The sequence below is a fragment of the Scyliorhinus canicula genome, chromosome 23 (genome assembly GCF_902713615.1).
Source record: "Scyliorhinus canicula chromosome 23, sScyCan1.1, whole genome shotgun sequence".
Lineage (NCBI taxonomy): Eukaryota > Metazoa > Chordata > Chondrichthyes > Carcharhiniformes > Scyliorhinidae > Scyliorhinus > Scyliorhinus canicula.
In genome coordinates this window covers 2,413,924-2,439,420 of record NC_052168.1, presented here as the reverse complement: position 1 = coordinate 2,439,420, position 25,497 = coordinate 2,413,924, and the positions used below count along the sequence as shown (strand labels likewise).

The 25,497-nt window shown below is 47.9% G+C and overlaps 1 protein-coding gene across 1 annotated transcript; it reads left to right on the top strand.

Annotated features, from left to right (window-relative positions):
* The first annotated feature begins 3,276 nt into the window (after nucleotides 1–3,276).
* Nucleotides 3,277–6,127, top strand: LOC119956361. Its single transcript, XM_038783521.1, has 2 exons — nucleotides 3,277–3,346; nucleotides 5,193–6,127. The coding sequence occupies exons 1-2, from the start codon at nucleotides 3,344–3,346 to the stop codon at nucleotides 5,820–5,822; spliced, it is 633 nt and encodes a 210-aa protein (XP_038639449.1). The 5' UTR covers nucleotides 3,277–3,343; the 3' UTR covers nucleotides 5,823–6,127.
* The last annotated feature ends 19,370 nt before the right edge of the window (nucleotides 6,128–25,497 follow it).

The window sequence follows — 25,497 nt, the reverse complement described above, 5'->3', positions numbered from 1 at the left end:
AGGGACAGCCATCCCTCGATATCCAGTGGTCAAACCCGGAAACCACGTGTTGGTGAAAAACTGGGACAGAAAGAAACTAGGACAACGCTGGAGCGGACCCTTCCTCGTATTACTGACGACACCAACTTCGGTCAAACTTGAAGGACGTGCCAGTTGGACACATCTATCCGATTGCAAGAAGATAGTCTCCAACCCAGACGAGAACACAGGATGAAGATCTTCAGTATAATTTTTGGACTTTCTGGACTATTTAGCCTTAATGGCCACTCGGTAGTAAAACAACGAACTAAACGAGACCTGCCTTCCAATACCTATTTACATATGTCATATCTTTACGCCGAAAATTTAATATTAGCAAGTGTTGGCTTTGTACCCACATCCCCGTCCATTCGAGGGAAGGAATACCTCTCCAATCTCTCCCCTTTCATACCGCAGACAGTTGAATGGATTTTACGACAAAATCAAACAGGGATCAGGGGAGATAGGGGGAATATGAAAATATGGAGATCTGCTGGCTATGACATGACTAAATTTTCAGCTTCATATCAACCTACCTATAATCATGCCTTGACACCACCCTCCCTCACTGTCCACTCGTATAATGTTCAAGGTTCCATGGGCGCAATTCTCCGCACTCACGACGGTGCGGAGAATAGCGGGGTTCGTAAATTTTTACGGCCACGCTAGTCTGACGCCCTCCCGCTATTCTCCCCCCCCCCCAAGCCCGACTCCCGATACGAATCGCTGCCGCCATTTTTTTACGGCCAGCAGCGATTCTCAGCTGGCCGATGGGCCGAAGTCCAAGCCCTTTACGGCCGTTTTTATGAACGTAAAACGCACCTGGTCTGGCCGTTCGTAAAAACGGCCGTAAAGTCCACCGATCGCGGGCAGCGGGTCCGATTCCCGCGCACTCTTTGTCCTTCCGCCGCCCCGCTGAGGGGCATCCTGGCCCGCGCATGTGCGGGTTTTGTGCAAATGCGCGATGACGTCATCCGCGCATGCGCGGGTTGGAGTCTTCCAATCCGCGCATGCGCGGCTGACGTCATGTGACGCGTCAGCCGGCGCTAACTCCGGCAAGCGGGCTTAACGAAATTCGTTAAGCCCGCGATGCCGGAGTTCACGGCCGCGGCATACTAGCCCCGACCGGGGACCAGAATCGGTTCCCGGTCGGGGAGGGGGAGGCTGGCGTCAAACCCGCCCGGATTTGACGCCAGCCTTATGATTTCTCCCTGTCTGGGAGAATCGCGCTCATATGTTTTAATAAATCAGGGAAAGGAAAGTTAATGGCAAACGTAACGGCAACAGAAGCCAGGGACACTGGACAGGCACAGGCCGAGGTCTCAGCTGAGCTAGTGGCTGTCCGGACCGTGGCATTACAAAATCGACTGGCTTTGGTTTATCTGTTAGCCTCGCAGGGAGGAACGTGCACTATCATAGGCCAAGAGTGCTGTACTTACATTCCAGATGGCTCTGAAAATATCACTAACCTGGCCGACCATATTAAGAGACAGGCTGCTCAAATTCAAGAGATTGACAGTGAATTTCACGACTATAACCCGCCGGGTTGGCAAGGGTGGGTGGGTCATGGATTATTTGATTGGATCGTTAAGGCCTTTAATCAACTTCTACTAATGCTACTAGGGATAGGATTGCTTGCCTGCTTGTTATGCATTTTCAAACGAATCATGGATATACCTATTTAGCTAGTTGTCATGATATGACAAAAGGGGGGAGTGTGGTATTGTACGAAGCAAATAATGGCATGATGGGAAAACTAGTCAAGTCTTCTTGGTACAATTGAATTTAAACTGACTTCACGTAACCTAAGGCACAAATACAAACAGCCAAGGTCAACTTGACCTGAGAACTGGCTGACTCTAAAACTCGGATAAGGCCCGTTCGTCATGAGACCAGAGCAGTCTAAATACATACGATAAGCTAAAAAACTGTCTCTGCCTGTACTTAAACAAATTTGCTCCATCTCTTAAAACAAAGACAAGATAATGATATGAGACCCCAGTCCCCTAAAGGTCAGCAAGGTGACGCCTTTGTAATGATTATTACTTATGTTTTACTTTTGATCAAATTCCTGACCAAGCTGTATTCATGTTATCTTGATCCTATAATGTATAAAAATCGTCCTATTCTTCTGTGATATTGCAGACTTGGGACGGACCCAGCAGTTTGTACTTGACTGCCTTCCGACTTCAAGTCTCAGCCAATACTGCTAGCAGTTGTAATTCGTAAAATAAAGTTCAGTTTTGCTTACCTAATGAGTGCTGCTTGAAACTTTCTATCACAGTACAGAAGCGGGGGAAAAATTGACAACGACAGGGGTCCCTCACAGACTCTGGTCACTGTAACACTGTCCACACTGGGGTCCCTCCCAGACCCTGGTCACTGTAACACTGCCCACACTGGGGTCCCTCTCAGACCCTGGTCACTGTAACACTGCCCACACTGGGGTCCCTCCCAGACCCTGGTCACTGTAACCCTGCCCACACTGGGGTCCCTCACAGACCCTGGTCACTGTAACCCTGCCCACACTGGACACCCTCCCAGACCCTGGTCACTGTAAACCTGCCCACACTGGGGTCCCTCCCAGACCCTGGTCACTGTAACCCTGCCCACACTGGGATCCCTCCCAGACTCTGGTCACTGTAACCCTGCCCACACTGGGGTCCCTCCCAGACCCTGGTCACTGTAACCCTGCCCACACTGGGGTCCCTCCCAGACCCTGGTCACTGTAACCCTGCCCACACTGGGGTCCCTCCCAGGCCCTGGTCACTGTAACCCTGCCCACACTGGGGTCCCTCCCAGACCCTGGTCACTGTAACACTGCCCACACTGGGATCCCTCCCAGACCCTGGTCACTGTAACCCTGCCCACACTGGGGTCCCTCCCAGACCCTGGTCACTGTAACCCTGCCCACACTGGGGTCCCTCCCAGACCCTGGTCACTGTAACCCTGCCCACACTGGGGTCCCTCTCAGACCCTGGTCACTGTAACCCTGCCCACACTGGGGTCCCTCCCAGACCCTGGTCACTGTAACCCTGCCCACACTGGGGTCCCTCCCAGACCCTGGTCACTGTAACACTGCCCACACTGGGGTCCCTCCCAGACATTTGTGTTTATTCTGATTCACAGTTTCGGTATTCCAGGCATTTCCTGTGGGAGCGGATGTTCCTGAATCCTGCAATAATGGCAATGATGATGGAACAATTCCAGGAATACAATTCAATAAATACGGAAGCAATCTTGTTCAAACTGGTTTAACATTATCCGAGTTGGTATATATACAGGAGAGGAACAGACAGAATTATAGAGACGGTTCCAACTGAAGATGGTGAGTTAAGTTTATTATCTGAGGAATATTTAAGTTTCAATGTTGGAGTTCTGGGTTTATCTCCAGGTGTCTCTGGGATGTCAGCTCTACTCCTGCTACCCCCTGTGACACAGTCTTGGGGAAGCCAAGGACTGTCTGCTCTATTCTGTAAAGTATCTGCAATAGTTTTCAATTCCTTTCCATCTTCTCTCCCGGGTAACTCGCTGGGTTTTCTGCTTCACCAGCTCTTGTTGCAGGATCAGTCTGAGCTGGACAGTGACTGGGATCCCACCCTGGGGTTCCTGTGAGGGGTGTCACCCACAGGGAGAGCTTCACATGGCGCTGTGCCCAATGGACCCCCCTCCATTCTGGGGAAGGGTGGGGGGGGGGTCCTTCAGGATGGCAAGGCTGTGATGGGCCGAATGGTTGACCTCACATTGAGTTTCACAGAGTTGCTATTTATAGTTAGGTTGGTGTGTTATGAATTGCAAACCAATAGAGCAGATTCCTGATGATTTAATGATCTCCATGAGTGAGGATTGAAGGTTTTTGAGGCTGTCAGGGAGATTGAGGATCAGGAAAAGGCAGAGAGATTCCTGACAGTTTAGAATCCACAATTCCAGAATAAAAACAAGGATTCTCCTGAACACATTTCTCTCACGTTCCTAAAGTATTTTTCTGATCTCTTCTCCCCTGGTACAGTTACATTTAGAGATTGATCGATACTCCACACCCTCACTATCGTCAAATCGATACTTATCCATTCTCTCCAACTCGAACTCGGTCCTAAACCTCAAAGTGGGAAACTCTCTTTCCCTCTTTTTCCCACAATCAACTGAACTGAAAACCCTCCAATGATTTTCTTTCTCTTTCTTCCAACTCCTCAAACCCCCGTCTCCTGCTCTCTGGATCCCCATTCTTTATTCACTGAATCATTGTGTATTTCCAGCATTTTCTACTTTTAGTCACAGGCAGTTTATTTATTCAAATTCCATGAAGTAAACTGATGTAAATCTTGAGTTTTGGGCACACTTGGAGTGTTGAGTGTAATTTTGATCACCTTCCTCAGTGAGTGATATTGAGTGTGGGGAGAAGAGAGAAATGAAAATCGCTTATTGTCACAAGTAGGTTTCAAATGAAGTTACTGAGAACAGCCCCTAGTCGCCACATTCCAGCGCCTGTTCGGGGAGGCTGGTACAGGAATTGAACCGTGCTACTGGCCTGCCTTGGTTTGCTTTCAAAGCCAGTGATTTAGCCCTGTGCTAAACAGCCCAGAGGTCAGGATAATCACAATATTCGGGATCCTGTGTATTCAGGATCCAGTTTGTCCGGTTAGGCAAACATGGGCTCAGAGAGGGAGCGATTGAGGGGTTTAGAAAGCTGAAGGGATTGAACCCAGTCTGATTGGAGAGATTATTTGAGATGGACTCTCGTGGAATCTGAAATCTTGAGGGCAAGGTTAAATGTTGGGAAGGATTTATCATCACTCCCTGGGCTGTTTATACAAGATACAGTGAGATCACCCAGTGATCAGGACTAGAATTGTTGCTTTTTCTTGTAGCATATTTATGCTCGTGACTCTTTTTCTAAGTTGTTAAATTCTGTTTGTTGTGAGCTGGCTGGTGTGGAAAGAGGTTGTGGAGATCAGGAATTCCCCATCTGCACCCCCTCCACCTTCGAGAGCTTCCTCAATAATCCCCACTCCCCATGACCAAGCTGCTTAACCTCCCTCCTGGCTCAGTGTTTGCCTTCACGTCCACTGTTTGGGATCTTTTCATTGATTGAATGATCTTTAAAAATACGTCACTGGGGATGTGTGGAGATTGTGAAAGATGCTGAACAAATGCAAGTTATTTCCCTTTTTCAGGATAAACGTGTTTACTTACTCCGGGAGGAAGGCAGTGATTTTTACAAAGTCGGTTTTTCCAAACATACGGATTACAAAAATATAATTCCTCCGCTTCAAGTAGGAAACCCCCGGACACTGACCTATTTATGTTCAACGATAATGAACGATCAGGATGATGAAAAGAAGGTTCGTGAGGCGTTGGAGGAGTACAAAGTGAATCTGGGCGCAGGGACTAAGTGGTTTGTAATCCCTGACGGTGACATCGAAGATGCATATGAAGCAATTAGAAACATTAACCCTGCAGATTACAATGTTTCCCCTTTTCAGGTTAAACGTGTTTACTTACTCCGGGAGGAAGGCAGTGATTATTACAAAATCGGTCATTTCAAGGATTACGAAATTCGAATTTCTGATCTTCAAACAGGAAACCCCCGGAAACTGATCTGTTTATGTTCAACGATAATGAACGATAAGGGTGATGAAAAGAAGGTTCGTGAGGCGTTGGAGCAGTACAAAGTGGATCTGGGCGGAGGGACTGAGTGGTTTGAAATCCCTGAGGGTGACATCGAAGGTGCATGTGAAGCAATTAGAAAAATAAACCCTGCAGATTATAAAATTGTCCCTCCCTTGGGGGAGAGGAACGATTAGGAACAGTGTCACTGTGCTGGACTCTGAAAAAAGATTTATGTGTTTGTATTATCAGCATTTGATGAAAAATAGGAATTTGAGTTAAATTAATTTTGGTCCGATGTCCCCCCTTCAGGGGCAGCGACACCCAACACCCATTCGGATAGGAACCAATTACAGCAACAACTGGTGGGTTCAGACCCCCTCAATCCGGCCACAATCCCTTCACCCCCATCAGATAGGGGTGTCCGACTAACCCCCACTTAAACCCGGATCTCAGTGTAGCTTCCAATCCATCAGAGCTGTCAGTCACACACTCACTGAATCAGGGCAATATTGGGAGGCTGTCATTCAGTCACTGGGTGGAATTTAATCCTATTTTACCCCCAAATTCCACAATCCCACCATGTAGAGTCCAGCCCAGTGGGGCCCAGTACATACTGCTATTCTACTGCAAAAGGCATCACACCCTGTCCTATTTAATGGGATCTCCCTGTGCTCTTCTATCGCCATTTTCTGATATTAATCGATCGCATTCTTCATGTCAAAGTCTCAAGGGGTCTATTTAGTTACACGATGATCTTTCACTAACCAGCCTGAAGTATATTGACTGTATTAATGAACTGTCCAACACTGGGTGATGGGGAGAATTTCTCGGATCTTGGATCCAGGGGTTGAAGGAGGGAAGGGAATCGGGGATGAGGGAGTGTGGATTGGACCAGGAGAAAGGCCGAGAGCAGCTCGCTGTTAATTGTGTGACGGTGAAAGAATAAACAATTAATCGTTGCATTAGAAAGATTGGCAACATAATCTGTAACAAAGTTTGTAATATTTTATGCTTTATAATTACACATAATTAACACTTGATTTTAAGTATACAAGTGGAGGCAGTGGTGGAGTGGTATTATCACTGGACCAGAGACCCAGGGGAAAGCTCCTGGGTCCAGAGTTCGAATCCCCACCAGGGCAGATGGTGGAATTTAAATTCAATAAAAATATGAAATTAAAAGTCTAACGATGACCATGAAACCATCAAAACCCACCTGGGTCACTAATGCCCTTCAGAAAAGGAAATCTGCCGTCCTTACCTGGTACTATGCTTTGTATCTTTCTGACTTATCTTTATGCCTTGTAATGTTTAATAAAGCTTTTCAATTCACCATTTAAAGTGTCCATTCTTGCTCGATGGTTCAGTCTTGTAGAACCTGATTTAATTCCCAATTGGGGATTCATTGCAAATGTCCCGGACCCCAGATATCCCCAGGGTTGTAGCTCCTGCTCACACTCTGGTCAGGTATTGGATTGTGTGGGACTGCAGCCCAGTGAGAGTCGGGGAGGAGGGGAGGGAATTAGGGATGAGGGAGTGTGGATGGGCCCAGGAGGGAAGCTGAGGAACTCCTGAGCTTTGAGCAGACGGAGCCCCAGGGAACGGGTCTGGAGAGATGGTGGGACTGTGGGAATCACTTGTTCCTGATCCCAGCTCCAATGGGGAATCAGGAATTCATGACTGACGCTGTTCACTTCCAGGATCAACAGGAGGATCAGAGATCCCGGCCTGAGAGTACAGACAGAGGGAGCACAGTCTGGGAGTACAGACAGAGGGAGCACAGTCTGAGAGTACAGACAGAGGGAGCACAGTCTGAGAGTACAGACAGGGAGCACAGTCTGAGAGTACAGACAGCGGGAGCACAGTCTGAGAGTACAGACAGCGGGAGCACAGTCTGAGAGTACAGACAGAGGGAGCACAGTCTGAGAGTACAGACAGAGGGAGCACAGTCTGAGAGTACAGACAGCGGAAGCACAGTCTGAGAGTGCAGACAGCGGGAGCACAGTCTGAGAGTACAGACAGGGAAAAGCACAGTCTGAGAGTACAGACAGAGGGAGCACAGTCTGAGAGTACAGACAGAGAGAGCACAGTCTGAGAGTACAGACAGAGGGAACACAGTCTGAGAGTACAGACAACACTGTCTGAGAGTACAGACAGAGAGAGCACAGTCTGAGATTACAGGCAGAGATAATCACAGTCTTAGATTACAGACAGAGAGAATCACAGTCTGAGAGTACAGACAGCGGGAGCACAGTCTGAGAGTACAGACAGAGAGAATCACAGTCTGAGAGTACAGACAGAGAGAATCACAGTCTGAGAGTACAGACAGAGGGAGCACAGTCTGAGAGTACAGACAGCGGGAGCACAGTCTGAGTGTACAGACAGGGAGAAGCACAGTCTGAGAGTACAGATGGAGGGAACAGTCTGAGAGTACAGGCAGAGGGAGCACAGTCTGAGAGTACAGACAGCGAGAGCACAGTCTGAGAGTACAGACAGGGGGAGCACAGTCTGAGAGTACAGACAGTGGGAGCACAGCCTGAGAGTACAGACAGAGGGAGCACAGTCTGAGAGAACAGACAGCGGGAGCACAGTCTGAGGAAACAGACATCCTGGACTAGTGTGCGATTATTTCCAGTCCCACTTGAGCTGCTGTCTGACAGGTGTAATTAGGTGCTATTTTAAGTTTCCCGAAGCCCTTGGCTGAGTGAAATAACACGGGGAGAATGTGCAAACTCCACACGGACAGTGACCCAGAGCCGGGATTGAACCTGGGACCTGGGCGGCGTGAGGCAGAGTGCTAACCACTGTGCCACCGTGCTGCCTCCAATACTGAGGTAAGCACACACCTCCATGTTGAACACCACTTGGAGGAAGCACCGAGGGGGGCCAGGGACAGAATGTTCTCTGAGATGGAGACTTCACCAAGAGTGGCTCAGTAGTAAAAACACCAACCCAGCTGGCTGGGTTCGAAAGGACATAATTGCTCGATTGGGACTGTGGCAGGTGGGAAGGGAACCTACAAGAGGGAAATACTGACTTGATCTCATCCTCACCAGTCTGCCTGTCGTAGATAGATCTGTCCATGACATAATCGGTTGGAGTGACCACCGCACAGACATAGAACATAGAACAGTACAGCACAGAACAGGCCCTTCGGCCCTCGATGTTGTGCCGATCATTGTCCGAAACCAAGATCAAGCTATCCCACTCCCTGTCATTGTGGAGACAAAGTTCCATCTTTACATTGAGGATACCCTTCACCAACAGAACAGCACAGGAACAGGCCATTCGGCCCTCTCAGCCTGCGCCGATCATGATGCCCATCTGAACTAAAAACTTCTGCACTTCCTGGGTCCGTTTCCCTCTGTTCCCATCCTATTCCTGTCTTGGTCAAGATACCTCTTAAACGTCACTACCATTTCTGCTTTCACCACTTCCCCAGCAGCATGTTCCAGGCACTTACCACCCTCTGTGTAAAATATTTACCTCATACATCTCCTCCAAACTTTCCCCCTTGCAGCTTAAACCGCACGGTAGCACAGTGGTTAGCACTGTTGCTTCACAGTGCCAGGGTCCCGGGTTCGATTCCCAGCCTTGGGTCACTGTCTGTGCGGAGTCTGCACGTTCTCCCCGTGTCTGCGTGGGTTTCCTCCGGGTGCTCCAGTTCCCTCCCACAATCCCCGAAAGACGTGCTTGTTGGGTGAATTGGACATTCGGAATTCTCCCTCTGTGTACCCGAACAGGCGCCGGAGTGTGGCGACTTGGGGCTTTTCACAGTAACTTCATTGCAGTGTTAATGTAAACCTACTTGTGACAATAATAACAATTGTTATAATATTATTATTAAGTCCCCTATTAATTGATTTATTCCCCCCTAGAAAAAGTGTCTGACTATCCAAACGGAAGATCCATCTCAATCTCCTCCGGAGGTCCCCGCATACGTTCCGATCGCAGATATTAGTCTTCAGCCAATTCGATTCACTTCATGTGATATAAAGAAATGGCTGAAGGTGCTGGATACTGCAAAGGCTATGGGCCCTGATAATATTCTGCTAATAGTACTGAAGACTTGTGCTCCAGAACTTACCGCACCCACATCTATAACTCCTGCACGTGGGCCTCACCCCCACAACCCAAAGATGTGCAGGGTAGCTGCAATGGCCAGGCTAAATTGCCCCTTGATGGAAAAAAATAATTGGGTACTCTAAATTTTAAAAACGATCCATAGCTCTCGCAGTTCCTTCAACAAATATACATGAGCCATTGTAAAAGAAACAGTAATGATTATTTTTTATGGACAGTGATGGGTTAATGATGGCTGTTGAAGTCAATGGTAACAACGCGAGAAACCATTTCTGGTGATTCTCTGGCTGGAACTGGATCGATACGAATGGATCAAGGTGAGTACACCCCCACCCAGAGAGACAACAGAGCGGAGGAGATGGAGGAGGACTGTGTGGTCAACGGTGTCAATGATTAAGGACTTGATGAAGAGGGTGAATTGAACATGGATCATATATTTAAGCAGGGTTTTTATGTATTGGACTGTTGCACAGAGTGAGGGCAAATATAATCATCTGGACACATTCCAGGAATTGACCAACCCAACTATCCAATTCAACCATCCAATGGAATGAACCACTTGTTCTGTCCCATTGGAAATATGAAATGTGAATATCAGTTCAAGGTATTTTTAATAAGGTCACACAGAACTGTGACCAGAACACACCATAGATCCTGGTCACTGTAACCCTGCCCACACTGGGGTCCCTCCCAGACCCTGGTCACTGTAACCCTGCCCACACTGGGGTCCCTCACAGACCCTGGTCACTGTAACCCTGCCCACACTGGGATCCCTCCCAGACCCTGGTCACTGTAACCCTGCCCACACTGGGGTCCCTCCCAGACCCTGGTCACTGTAACCCTGCCCACACTGGGGTCCCTCACAGACCCTGGTCACTGTAACCCTGCCCACACTGGGGTCCCTCCCAGACCCTGGTCACTGTAACCCTGCCCACACTGGACACCCTCACAGACCCTGGTCACTGTAACACTGCCCACACTGGGGTCCCTCCCAGGCCTTGGTCACTGTAACCCTGCCCACACTGGGGTCCCTCCCAGACCCTGGTCACTGTAACGCTGCCCACACTGGGATCCCTCCCAGACCCTGGTCACTGTAACCCTGCCCACACTGGACACCCTCCCAGACCCTGGTCACTGTAACCCTGCCCACACTGGGATCCCTCCCAGACCCTGGTCACTGTAACCCTGCCCACAGTGGGGTCCCTCCCAGACCCTGGTCACTGTAACGCTGCCCATGTGGAAGTGAATTTCATTTATTTGTTTTAAACCTTGCTGTCTGTATGTAATATTAAGGGTCTGAAATATATCTGTGATCCTCAAGTAAAAAATGTTAAAACATTGAGGGAGTGAGATGAGAGTAGAATTCTGTATCTGATAATACAGAGACAGCAAAGATGAGTCTGTCAAACCTTGTCGACTGAGACAAGGGATATTGGAATGTGAAAGAGCTGACTCGAGATGACTCAGGAGCACGAGAGAGAAGGAGATAAGGAAGTTGAACCTGAGGGACAGATCCGATAAGAAAAACCGCTAGCAGCAGCAAGTTGCATCATGGTCACCAGCCTTTCGTAGGATAATAATTTCATATAAGCACATGTTCTGGATCCTTGCCAAATCATTGGTGTATCTAGGAATTTAAGGGCACCACCTCTAAGCTGTGTTTGTATAAAGAGATAGTCCATATTTTGGACTTTGGCATTTCTCGAAGGTGGTTCCCCCACTGCTTAGAGATTTGTCCCGGCCGTGAATAAACAAATATTTGTTACTGAACTGGTGGGTTCAGACCCCCTCAATCCGGCCACAATCCCCTCACCCCCATCAGATAGGGGTGTCCTACAGACCCCCACTTAAACCCGGATCTCAGTGTAGCTTCCAATCCATCAGAGCTGTCAGTCACACACTTACTGAATCAGGGCAATATTGGGAGGCTGTCATTCAGTCACTGGGTGGAATTTGATCCTATTTTACCCCCAAATTCCACAATCCCACCATGTAGAGTCCAGCCCAGTGGGGCCCAGTACATACTGCTATTCTACTGCAAAAGGCATCACACCCTGTCCTATCCAATGGGATCTCCCTGTGCTCTTCTATCGCCATTTTCTTATATTAATCGATCGCATTCTTCATGTCAAAGTCTCAAGGGGTCTATTTAGTTACACGATGATCTTTCACTAACCAGCCTGAAGTATATTGACTGTATTAATGAACTGTCCAACACTGGGTGATGGGGAGAATTTCTCGGATCTTGGATCCAGGGGTTGAAGGAGGGAAGGGAATCGGGGATGAGGGAGTGTGGATTGGACCAGGAGAAAGGCCGAGAGCAACATGCTGTTAATTGTGTGACGGTGAAAGAATAAACAATCGATCGTTGCATTAGAAAGATTGGCAAAATAATCTGTAACAAAGTTTGTAATATTTTATGCTTTATAATTACACATAATTAACACTTGATTTTAAGTATACAAGTGGAGGCAGTGGTGGAGTGGTATTGTCACGAGTAAACCAGTGACCCAGGGGAATGCTCCTGGGTCCAGAGTTCGAATCCCCACCAGGGCAGATGGTGGAATTTAAATTCAATAAAAATCTGAAATTAAAAGTCTAACGATGACCATGAAACCATCAAAACCCATCTGGGTCACTAATGTCCTTCAGAAAAGGAAATCTGCCGTCCTTACCCGGTGCTTTGCTTTGTATCTTTCTGACTTATCTTTATGCCTTGTAATGTTTAATAAAGCTTTTCAATTCACCATTTAAAGTGTCCATTCTTGCTCGATGGTTCAGTCTTGTAGAACCTGATTTAATTCCCAATTGGGGATTCATTGCAAATGTCCCGGACCCCAGATATCCCCAGGGTTGTAGCTCCTGCTCACACTCTGGTCAGATATTGGATTGTGTGGGACTGCAGCCCAGTGAGAGTCGGGGAGGAGGGGAGGGAATTAGGGATGAGGGAGTGTGGATTGGCCCAGGAGGGATGCCGAGGAACTCCTGAGCTTTGAGCAGACGGAGCCCCAGGGAACGGGTCTGGAGAGATGGTGGGACTGTGGGAATCACTTGTTCCTGATCCCAGCTCCAACGGGGAATCAGGAATTCATGACTGACGCTGTTCACTTCCTATCTGAAGAGAAATAGAAATATATTTTACTGCAATAAACTCTGCCGATGGTTTGAGGAAGGAATGTTGACTCATTCTTTGGTCTCCTGATTTTAAATCAACCCAGCCTCTCTCCCCATTGGCTGTTTGTCAATGGGTGTGTCCAATCACAGTCCACTTCCTCCAGGGAAAGATGCAGGGAGATAAATCTCCGAATGATGCCTCGATCAACAGGAGGATCAGAGATCCCGGCCTGGGAGTACAGACAGAGGGAGCACAGTCTGAGAGTACAGGCAGGGGGAAGCACAGGCTGAGAGTACAGACAGAGGGAGCACAGTCTGAGAGTACAGACAGAGGGAGCACAGTCGGAGAGTACAGACAGAGGGAAAGCAGTCTGAGAGTTCAGACAGGGGGAAGCACAGTCTGAGAGTACAGACAGAGGGAGCACAGTCTGAGAGTACAGACAGAGGGAAAGCACAGTCTGAGAGTACTGACAGCGGGAGCACAGTCTGAGAGTACAGACAGCGGGAGCACAGTCTGAGAGTACAGACAGGTGGGAGCACAGTCTGAGAGCACAGACAGAGGGAGCACAGTCTGAGAGTACAGACAGAGGGAGCACAGTCTGAGAGTACAGACAGGGGGAGCACAGTCTGAGAGTACAGACAGAGGGAGCACAGTCTGAGAGTACAGACAGCGGGAGCACAGTCTGAGAGTACAGACGGGGGAAGCACAGTCTGAGAGTACAGACAGAGGGAGCACAGTCTGAGAGTACAGACAGAGAGAGCACAGTCTGAGCGTACAGACAGAGGGAGCACAGTCTGAGAGTACAGACAGCGGGAGCACAGTCTGAGAGTACAGACAGCGGGAGCACAGTCTGAGAGTACAGACAGCGGGAGCACAGTCTGAGAGTACAGACAGCGGGAGCACAGTCTGAGCGTACAGACAGAGGGAGCACAGTCTGAGAGTACAGACAGAGGGAGAACAGTCTGAGAGTACAGACAGGGGGAGCACAGTCTGAGAGTACAGACAGAGGGAGCACAGTCTGAGAGTACAGACAGGGGGGATGCACAGTCTGAGAGTACAGACAGAGGGAACACAGTCTGAGAGTACAGACAGGGGGAAAACAGTCTGAGAGTACAGACAGGGGGGAAAACAGTCTGAGAGTACAGACATAGGGAGCACAGTCTGAGAGTACAGACAGAGGGAGCACAGTCTGAGAGTACAGACAGAGGGAACACAGTCTGAGAGTACAGACAGGGGGAGCACAGTCTGTAAATGCTTCACAGCTCCAGGGTCCCAGGTTCGATTCCCGACTGGGTCACTGTCTGTGCGGAGTCTGCACGTCCTCCCCGTGTTTGCGTGGGTTTCCTCCGGGTGCTCCGGTTTCCTCCCACAGTCCAAAGATGTGCGGGCTAGGTGGATTGGCCATGCTAAATTGCCCGTAGTGTCCTAAAATGTAAGGTGAAGGGGGGGTTGTTTGTGTTACGGGTATAGGGTGGATACGTGGGTTTGAGTAGGGTGATCATTGCTCGGCACAACATCGAGGGCCGAAGGGCCTGTTCTGTGCTGTACTGTTCTTTGTTCTATGTTCTACTTTAAATTTGTAATGTGAGCTTTGGGATGGAAAACAGTCAAAACACTAAAAACGCAATCTGGCAATAACAAACCTCCTGTTGGCAGAAAAGTAGGACTGGCCTGTAAGACTATAGGAAAGGAGGATCCTCCCAGTTGCTCTGGCATGCCGATGTTCCCCTATTCAGGCGATACGGAAGAGGAGGAGGATTTCAACCCTGGACCCCACCCTCATTCTCCCCGATCCTACAATTCCACTGTCCAAAGTCCTGACTCCCACTTCTGATCCCATTACCAATGACTCCCGCTGATGTGTCCCCCTTAGCGACACGCACTCGGTCACAGACGCAAGCCGGAAATATCTTCTCTACGGAAGACATGATAATTGACTAAAAGGTGTTGATTAAAAGATCCACAATAAGGGAATTATGGAAGTGAAGTTAATGAGTTACCAATTTAGAAGCATGCTGGCAATAATGACTAAAGTTTAACATTGCTTTTGAACAAAATTTAGTAGATCAGATGATGTAAACTAACTACTGCTTGGAACGTTGTACTGGCCTTATTATGATAACAAGTGGTTCTTTTGAAGGACAACAAAATGCGTACTTGAATTGTTTTTAAACTAATGGCAAAACATTCATAATTCCTCTTGCAAATGTTCCCAAAGTTGTTCAGTTCACACTATATCAGGAAAAAAGAAAGTAACTTTACAAATAAGAGTAATTGAAATATGAATAAGTTTTTGGATTGCGTGAAAAGACGTAAATGGCATCACGCCAAGTTCTCCACCCCTTAGATTCTGCAGGAAACATAAACCATTTCAGCAGACAGTTGGTCTTTTTTGAATTGACAAAGAAAAAATACACGTCTCTAAGAATAGCTAATGCCTCTAAAATTAATCAGTGCAAATTGACTTAAATGGAATAACACAGATAAAGTTTTCGAAGGAGAATGAAAAATGTTTTTGTTCAAAATTTGTCCCCAAGGACAAGGGCTGAATCCAAGAGAGAGAAAGAGAGACAGAGGAAGAGATTGAAGGAGAGAGAGAGAGCCAGGGACAGAGACAGGAACTGTTAGAGACAGCGAAAGTTGAGAGAGCGAAAGAGAGCGAGTCAGGGAGAGGCAGAGATGGAGAGGTAGGCAGATAAAGAGAAAGAGCGACAGGAGTTCCAAAGACAGATAGAGTTACGTAGAGAGGGAGAGAGATAGATAAGAGAGAGAGGGAAAGAATTCATATTTCATTTTTCAGACTTTGACTTTAAAAATTATGTTTCAAGCTGTGATGATTTGAAAGAGGTAAAGAGATATCGATGCCAACATGGTCCTTGTTATTACCTGAAACCTTCTCTGTGTTCTATGCTGGCAGCTAACGTTAACCCTGAGTACCACTGTTTAAAAAAATAAAAATCTAAAAACTGCAGGAAGTCTTACAGAAGATTAATGACACTTGGGCACAGCTATTAAAACACCCGATAGAGTCCAGATGAGAGAATATAGTGACCCAAGCCTTGATAACGGCATTACCATATCACCTATCCCGCAAACCCAGCTTCGAAATTTTCCCCTATTCATTACTCCACAGTGGTGGTTGATTGATTTTGATCCCTCACACTTTTCATCTCACTTAGATATTCCCAATCCACATGTCACTCTTTGCTACGATCATACAGTAACCTCGCCCGATTTGGAGAGCATTTACCAAGACAAAAGAAGGATCTGCCTTTCTTGTTGATTTACCCCACAGCCTATGGCGTCAGTCGAGACTTGTGTCACCCCACGTGACCCTTTCTGTCAACGAAGGCTGCTGTGCCAAGTCCTTGGGATTTCCGGCAGCTGCACTACGAGGACAAGCTGATCCTTTCCTCAGTGAAAGTCAAACCCTACCCGCAGGCACTTTAGAATATTTTAAACGCCCATTTGTCCTCATTGGCACACTGCACCATCATCATTCAACCCAATCTACGACTCCTGAACTACCCGCAGATTTATGGGCAGCCTCCAAACACGAAGTTGCTTTCACTAATGTCCCTCCCTTGCCCTGGATTTCACAGTACCCTTTGCGCCCCGAGGCTGAAGAAGGAGTCTTGGTTATGATTCAATTGTTCCTTCAACAGGGAATTCTGATGCCATGCCAATCGCCCTGAAATACCCAATTCTTCCAGTTCCTAAGATAGGAAGACCATCCAAATGGCGTTTGGTCCAAGACCTCCGGCGTATTAATCAGATAGTGGAACCCTTACATCCTATTGTCCCGAATCCGGCAACAATCCTTAGCAATGTCCCACCGGAAACGACTATTTTCACCCTTGTTGATTTGCAACAGACCTTTTTTGCGATCCCCCTCGCCCCTGAATCACAGTATTTGTTTTCTTTCACATTTAAGGGAAAGCAATACACCTGGGCTAGACTTCCACAGGGCTTCATTCATTCCCCAACCCTTTTCTCACAGGCATTGCACTCCCAGTTAGCGACATTAGCACCTCCTGGTGGCTCCACCATCATTCAATATGTTGATGACTTACTCCTTGCCAGCCCTGATTTCATTGCTAACCAGCGTGACACCTTTTACCTGCTCATCCGTCTCCATTCATGGGGATATGTGAGCCCGCCCGCTAAAGTTCGTAAAGGCCAACGACAGGTCAAATTTTTGGGTGTCCTAATAAGTGCTACTGATCACTCCCTTACTCAGGAACACATTACTCCTATACTGCAGACCCCATTTCCTACATCGCCCAAGCAGGTGCCAGCCTTTTTAGGATTAGTGAACTTTTGCAGACAATGGATTCCGAATGTTACTGTACATACTAAAGAATTAACTCCGTACTCCTCTCAAAATGTTCCTCTTAAGTTTGAACTACCTGATTCAGCAATGCAATCTTTCATTATTCTGAAAAACGCCCTGGCTACCGCCCCAGCGCTAGGACGACCTATGTATGACAGAGCCTTTCAGCTGTACGTTAATGTTCTTGATAAATGCGCCACTGGTGTTCTTACACAAGAACACGGTGACCGGCGTCATCCGGTCACCTACTATTCTACCAAATTAGATCCTGTAGCTTGCGGTCTACCTCCCTGCACCCAAATTCTTACGGCTGTCCATTTGTTAGCACAGGCAGCCTCTAATCTGACGCTTCACCAGCCAGTACAAGTGCATACTTCACACTCTATCGTAGCTCTCCTAACGTCTCAGCAAACCCAGCATCTGACTCAAGCGCGATTGAGCCGCTATGAGGTTTCACTATTGCAAAACCCCTACCTCTCTTTTCATTATTGTTCAACCTTAAATCCTGCTGTGTTCCTTGAACAGCCCCCCGATAACCTTGGGGACCCACCACACGACTGTTTACTTCGGAATCACTTCCTTACCGCACCTCGCCAGGATTTAACAGACAGGCCTATTGATAATCCAGATCTAATTTTTTATGTTGATGGCAGTTCTTCCATTTCCCCATTTGGCGTCCCACAGTCGGGATATGCCGTGGTAACCGACACCGACGTGCAGGAAGCAGCAGCCTTCCAGACCCCTGTCTCTGCACAAAAAGCCGAGCTATTCGCCCTTACTCGAGCATGTATTTTGGCCACAGACAAAAGTACTAATGTTTACACTGATTCTAGGTATGCCTTTGGCGTGACCCATGATTTCGGTCGCCTCTGGCAGCAGCGAGGTTTTCTCACCTCTGCGGGAACTCCCATTCAAAATGCTCTTTGGGTTAAAAATCTCCTCAATGCTATTCAGCTTCCCCGTCAATTGGCAGTTATTAAATGTGTTGCGTACACGAAGGGTGACACTCCTGTTCAATTAGGAAATGCCCGTGCTGATTCAGCTGCTAAAGCTGCAGCTTCATCAACCTCTAGTTCCCAGTGGGGCAAATCAGGCTCTAAACCAGGTACCTGCATTGAGGACGAAGGGCATGCCAGAGATAACTGAAGTTTAAAATTACAGAGGGACGCCTCTGATTCTGAGCGAACACTATGGAAGTCAATGGGGTGTTCACACTCCTTGACACGAGACCTCTGGCTGACTCCAGTTGGTCAAGTTTGTATTCCGAATTCTTTATTGCCGGTACTTGTTGATTATTTGTATTCTTGTACCCATCTTGGCAAGGAGGGAGTGGTACAGCTACTCCTAAAAACTTGGTGGCACCCAGATTTGAATACAGCAGCGCAAACGCGGCTGGATCGATGCGTCATTTGCATGAAACATAATAGGGGTAAAGGTATTAAATGCCCTCCGGGAACCACCCCCTTGCCAGATGGTCTCTTTGCTTGTATACAGCTTGATTTTATCGAATTGCCAAAAGCTCAGTGCTATAAATATTGTTTAGTAATAATCGATGTGTTTCGTAAATGGATTGAAGCCTTCCCCACCACTAATTGTACGGCACATACAGTAGTGAAGTTGTTGTTAACGGAAGTCATTCCTCATTTTGGGGTACCCAAAATGGTGAGCTCAGACAATGGACCACATTTTGTAGCTCGGATCAATACTGAATTGTGCGAAGCCCTTGTAATTAAACAGCAACTGCACTGCGCGTATCACCCGCAGACAGCAGGAATTGTGGAAAGAGCCAACGGGACGTTAAAAGTAAAATTATCTAAATTAACTGAAGAAACTGGGTTAAATTGGCTAAAAGTATTACCCTTGGCACTGTTTCACATGCAAGTGACTCCCCATCCGCGGACCGGACTGTCAGCTGCAGAGATAGTCTATGGTCGGCCAATGAGGACTCCCTGGGATGCCCATGAAAAACCCCCAGAGGGAGTAGACCTCCATGTGATGGGGGAACAAATGCAGAACTATTTGAAGCAATTAACACTTTCTTTGAAGTTTCTCCACTCACAGGTAAAACAGGCACATCTCTCAGTAATGGCAGGGACAGCCATCCCTCGATATCCAGTGGTCAAACCCGGAAACCACGTGTTGGTGAAAAACTGGGACAGAAAGAAACTAGGACAACACTGGAGCGGACCCTTCCTTGTACTACTGACGACACCAACTTCGGTCAAACTTGAAGGACGTTCCAGTTGGACACATCTATCCGATTGCAAGAAGATAGTCTCCAACCCAGACGAGAACACAGGATGAAGATCTTCAGTATAATTTTTGGACTTTCTGGACTATTTAGCCTAAATGGCCATTCGGTAGTAAAAAAAACGAACTGAACGAGACCTGCCTTCCAATACCTATTTACATATGTCATATCTTTACGCCGAAAAATTGAATATTAGCAAGTGTTGGGTTTGTACCCACATCCCCGTCCATTCGAGGGAAGGAATACCTCTCCAATCTCTCCCCTTTCATTCCGCAGACAGTTGAATGGATTTTACGACAAAATCAAACAGGGATCAGGGGAGATAGGGGGAATATGAAAATATGGAGATCTGCTGGCTATGACATGACTAAATTTTCAGCTTCGTATCAACCTACCTATAATCATGCCTTGACACCACCCTCCCTCACTGTCCACTCGTATAATGTTCAAGGTTCCATATGTTTTAATAAATCAGGGAAAGGAAAGTTTATGGGGCAAAGTAGGTGCAACCTACCAATATAATCCCCTGGATGACATCAGCTGTTGATTTTACAGCCTACAATGGAACCTATTTCATATGCGGCACTAAAGCATATCCGTGGCTCCCCATTGATTGGACAGGATCCTGCTTTCTGGGATATTTCGTACCCCAAATGCATCACCGACCCAGCCTTAAGCACTCCCCCTCGCGAGCAAGAAGAACAATTTCTAAAACGGAACAATTCCTTATGATGACCTTTCCCTTGTACGGAACGGGCAAGGCATCCAACGAACTGATCTACATGGCCTCAGCATTGGAACATCTGGCAAACGTAACGGCAACAGAAGCCAGGGACACTGGACAGGCACAGGCCGAGGTCTCAGCTGAGCTAGTGGCTGTCCGGACCGTGGCATTACAAAATCGACTGGCTTTGGTTTATCTGTTAGCCTCGCAGGGAGGAACGTGCGCTATCATAGGCCAAGAGTGCTGTACTTACATTCCAGATGGCTCTGAAAATATCACTAACCTGGCCGACCATATTAAGAAACGGGCTGCTCAAATTCAAGAAATTGGCAGTGAATTTCACGACTATAACCCGCCGGGTTGGCTAGGGTGGGTGGGTCATGGATTATTTGATTGGATCGTTAAGGCCTTTATTCTACTACTACTAATGCTACTAGGGATAGGATTGCTTGCCTGCTTGTGTAAATGCATTTTCAAACGAATCATGGATATACCTATTTAGCTAGTTGTCATGATATGACAAAAGGGGGGAGTGTGGTATTGTGCGAAGCAAATAATGGCATGATGGGAAAACTAGTCAAGTCTTGGTGCAATTGAATTTAAACTGACTTCACATAACCTAAGGCACAAATACAAACAGCCAAGGTCAACTTGACCTGAGAACTGGCTGACTCTAAAACTCGGATAAGGCGCGTTCGTCATGAGACCAGAGCAGTCTAAATACATACGATAAGCTAAAAAACTGTCTCTTCCTGTACTTAAACAAATTTGCTCCATCTCTTAAAACAAAGACAAGATAATGATATGAGACCCCAGTCCCCTAAAGGTCAGCAAGGTGACGCCTTTGTAATGATTATTACTTATGTTTTACTTTTGATCAAATTCCTGACCAAGCTGTATTCATGTTATCTTGATCCTATAATGTATAAAAATCGTCTTATTCTTCTGTGATAGTGCAGACTTGGGACGGACCCAGCAGTTTGTACTTGACTGCCTTCCGACTTCAAGTCTCAGCCAATACTGCTAGCAGTTGTAATTCGTAAAATAAAGTTCAGTTTTGCTTACCTAATGAGTGCTGCTTGAACCTTTCTATCACAGTACAGAAGCGGGGAAAAAATTGACTACGACAGGGGTCCCTCACAGACTCTGGTCACTGTAACACTGTCCACACTGGGGTCCCTCCCAGACCCTGGTCACTGTAACACTGTCCACACTGGGGTCCCTCCCAGACCCTGGTCACTGTAACACTGCCCACACTGGGGTCCCTCCCAGACCCTGGTCACTGTAACACTGCCCACACTGGGGTCCCTCCCAGACCCTGGTCACTGTAACCCTGCCCACACTGGGGTCCCTCCCAGACCCTGGTCACTGTAACCCTGCCCACACTGGGGTCCCTCACAGACCCTGGTCACTGTAACCCTGCCCACACTGGGATCCCTCACAGACCCTGGTCACTGTAACCCTGCCCACACTGGGGTCCCTCCCAGACCCTGGTCACTGTAACCCTGCCCACACTGGGGTCCCTCCCAGACCCTGGTCACTGTAACACTGCCCACACTGGGGTCCCTCCCCGACCCTGGTCACTGTAACACTGCCCACACTGGGGTCCCTCCCAGACCCTGGTCACTGTAACATTGCCCACACTGGGGTCCCTCCCAGACCCTGGTCACTGTAACACTGTCCACACTGGGGTCCCTCACAGACCCTGGTCACTGTAACACTGCCCACACTGGGACACCCTCCCAGACCCTGGTCACTGTAACCCTGCCCACACTGGGGTCCCTCACAGACCCTGGTCACTGTAACACTGCCCACACTGGGGTCCCTCCCAGACCCTGGTCACTGTAACCCTGCCCACACTGGGATCCCTCCCAGACCCTGGTCACTGTAACCCTGCCCACACTGGGATCCCTCCCAGACCCTGGTCACTGTAACCCTGCCCACACTGGGGTCCCTCCCAGACCCTGGTCACTGTAACCCTGCCCACACTGGGGTCCCTCCCAGACCCTGGTCACTGTAACCCTGCCCACACTGGGGTCCCTCCCAGACCCTGGTCACTGTAACCCTGCCCACACTGGGGACCCTCCCAGACCCTGGTCACTGTAACCCTGCCCATGTGGAAGTGAATTTCATTTATTTGTTTTAAACCTTGCTGTCTGTATGTAATATTAAGGGTCTGAAATATATCTGTGATCCTCAAGTAAAAAATGTTAAAACATTGAGGGAGTGAGATGAGAGTAGAATTCTGTATCTGATAATACAGAGACAGCAAAGATGAGTCTGTCAAACCTTGTCGACTGAGACAAGGGATATTGGAATGTGAAAGAGCTGACTCGAGATGACTCAGGAGCACGAGAGAGAAGGAGATAAGGAAGTTGAACCTGAGGGACAGATCCGATAAGAAAAACCACTAGCAGCAGCAAGTTGCATCATAGTCACCAGCCTTTCTTAGGATAATAATTTCATATAAGCACATGTTCTGGATCCTTGCCAAATCATTGGTGTATCTAGGAATTTAAGGGCACCACCTCTAAGCTGTGTTTGTATAAAGACAGTAAGAAGTCTTACAACACCAGGTTAAAGTCCAACAGGTTTGTTTCAAACACGAGCTTTCGGAGCACGGCTCCTTCTTCACCTGAAGAAGGAGCCGTGCTCCGAAAGCTCATGTTTGAAACAAACCTGTTGGACTTTAACCTGGTGTTGTAAGACTTCTTACTGTGCTCACCCCAGTCCAACGCCGGCATCTCCACATCATTTGTATAAAGAGATAGTCCATGTTTTGGACTTTGGCCCTTCTCGAAGGTGGTTCCCCCACTGCTTAGAGATTTGTCCCGGCCGTGAATAAACGAATATTCGTTACTGAACTGGTGGGTTCAGACCCCCTCAATCCGGCCACAATCCCCTCACCCCCATCAGATAGGGGTGTCCTACTGACCCCCACTTAAACCCGGATCTCAGTGTAGCTTCCAATCCATCAGAGCTGTCACTCACACACTCACTGAATCAGGGCAATATTGGGAGGCTGTCATTCAGTCACTGGGTGGAATTTGATCCTATTTTACCCCCAAATTCCACAATCCCACCATGTAGAGTCCAGCCCAGTTGGGCCCAGTACATACTGCTATTCTACTGCAAAAGGCATCACACCCTGTCCTATCCAATGGGATCTCCCTGTGCTCTTCTATCGCCATTTTCTTATATTAATCGATCGCATTCTTCATGTCAAAGTCTCAAGGGGTCTATTTAGTTACACGATGATCTTTCACTAACCAGCCTGAAGTATATTGACTGTATTAATGAACTGTCCAACACTGGGTGATGGGGAGAATTTCTCGGATCTTGGATCCAGGGGCTGAAGGAGGGAAGGGAATCGGGGATGAGGGAGTGTGGATTGGACCAGGAGAAAGGCCGAGAGCAGCTCGCTGTTAATTGTGTGACGGTGAAAGAATAAACAATCAATCGTTGCATTAGAAAGATTGGCAACATAATCTGTAACAAAGTTTGTAATATTTTATGCTTTATAATTACACATAATTAACACTTGATTTTAAGTATACAAGTGGAGGCAGTGGTGGAGTGGTATTATCACTGGAACCAGAGACCCAGGGGAATGCTCCTGGGTCCAGAGTTCGAATCCCCACCAGGGCAGATGGTGGAATTTAAATTCAATAAAAATCTGAAATTAAAAGTCTAACGATGACCATGAAACCATCAAAACCCATCTGGGTCACTATGTCCTTCAGAAAGGAATCTGCCGTCCTTACCTGGTACTATGCTTTGTATCTTTCTGACTTATCTTTATGCCTTGTAATGTTTAATAAAGCTTTTCAATTCACCATTTAAAGTGTCCATTCTTGCTCGATGGTTCAGTCTTGTAGAACCTGATTTAATTCCCAATTGGGGATTCATTGCAAATGTCCCGGACCCCAGATATCCCCAGGGTTGTAGCTCCTGCTCACACTCTGCTCAGATATTGGATTGTGTGGGACTGCAGCCCAGTGAGAGTCGGGGAGGAGGGGAGGGAATTAGGGATGAGGGAGTGTGGATTGGCCCAGGAGGGAAGCTGAGGAACTCCTGAGCTTTGAGCAGACGGAGCCCCAGGGAACGGGTCTGGAGAGATGGTGGGACTGTGGGAATCACTTGTTCCTGATCCCAGCTCCAACGGGGAATCAGGAATTCATGACTGACGCTGTTCACTTCCTATCTGAAGAGAAATAGAAATATATTTTACTGCAATAAACTCTGCTGATGGTTTGAGGGAGGAATGTTGACTCATTCTTTGGTCTCCTGATTTTAAACGTGTTCCTGAATAAAGATGCTGTTCCCGGGTCAGAGCCTCACAGGGTTTGGGGAGAGAGACACTTGTCCACTGTGAGGTCTCAGTTTAAATCAATCCAGCCTCCTCTCCCCATTGGCTGTTTGTCAATGGGTGTGTCCAATCACAGTCCACTTCCTCCAGGGAAAGATGCAGGGAGAGAAATCTCCGAATGATGCCTCGATCAACAGGAGGATCAGAGATCCCGGCCTGGGAGTACAGACAGAGGGAGCACAGTCTGAGAGTACAGACAGAGGGAGCACAGTCTGAGAGTACAGACAGAGGGAGCACAGTCTGAGAGTACAGACAGGGGGAACACAGTCTGAGAGTACAGACAGAGGGAGCACAGTCTGAGAGTACAGACAGAGGGAACACAGTCTGAGAGTACAGACAGCGGGAGCACAGCCTGAGAGTACAGAGAGAGGGAGCCCAGTCTGAGAGTACAGACAGAGGGAGCACAGCCTGAGAGTACAGACAGAGAGAGCACAGTCTGAGAGTACAGACAGCGGGGGTACAGTCTGAGAGTACAGACAGAGGGAGCACAGCCTGAGAGAACAGACAGAGGGAGCACAGTCTGAGAGTACAGACAGAGGGAGCACAGTCTGAGAGTACAGACAGGGGAACACAGTCTGAGAGTACAGACAGGGGGAGCACAGTCTGAGAGTACAGACAGGGGGAACACAGTCTGAGAGTACAGACAGAGGGAAGACAGTCTGAGAGTACAGACAGGGGGAGCACATTCGGAGAGTACAGACAGAGGGAGCACAGTCTGAGAGTACAGACAGAGGGAGCACAGTCTGAGAGTACAGACAGAGGGAGCACAGTCTGAGAGTACAGACAGGGGGAACACAGTCTGAGAGTACAGACGGGGGAGCACATTCGGAGAGTACAGACAGAGGGAACACAGTCTGCGAGTACAGACAGAGGGAACACAGTCTGCGAGTACAGACAGGGGGAGCACATTCGGAGAATACAGACAGGGTTGATGGATTATGAGTTGAAGATCCCACCATCGTGGGTGGCATGGTGGCGCAGTGGTTAGCACTGC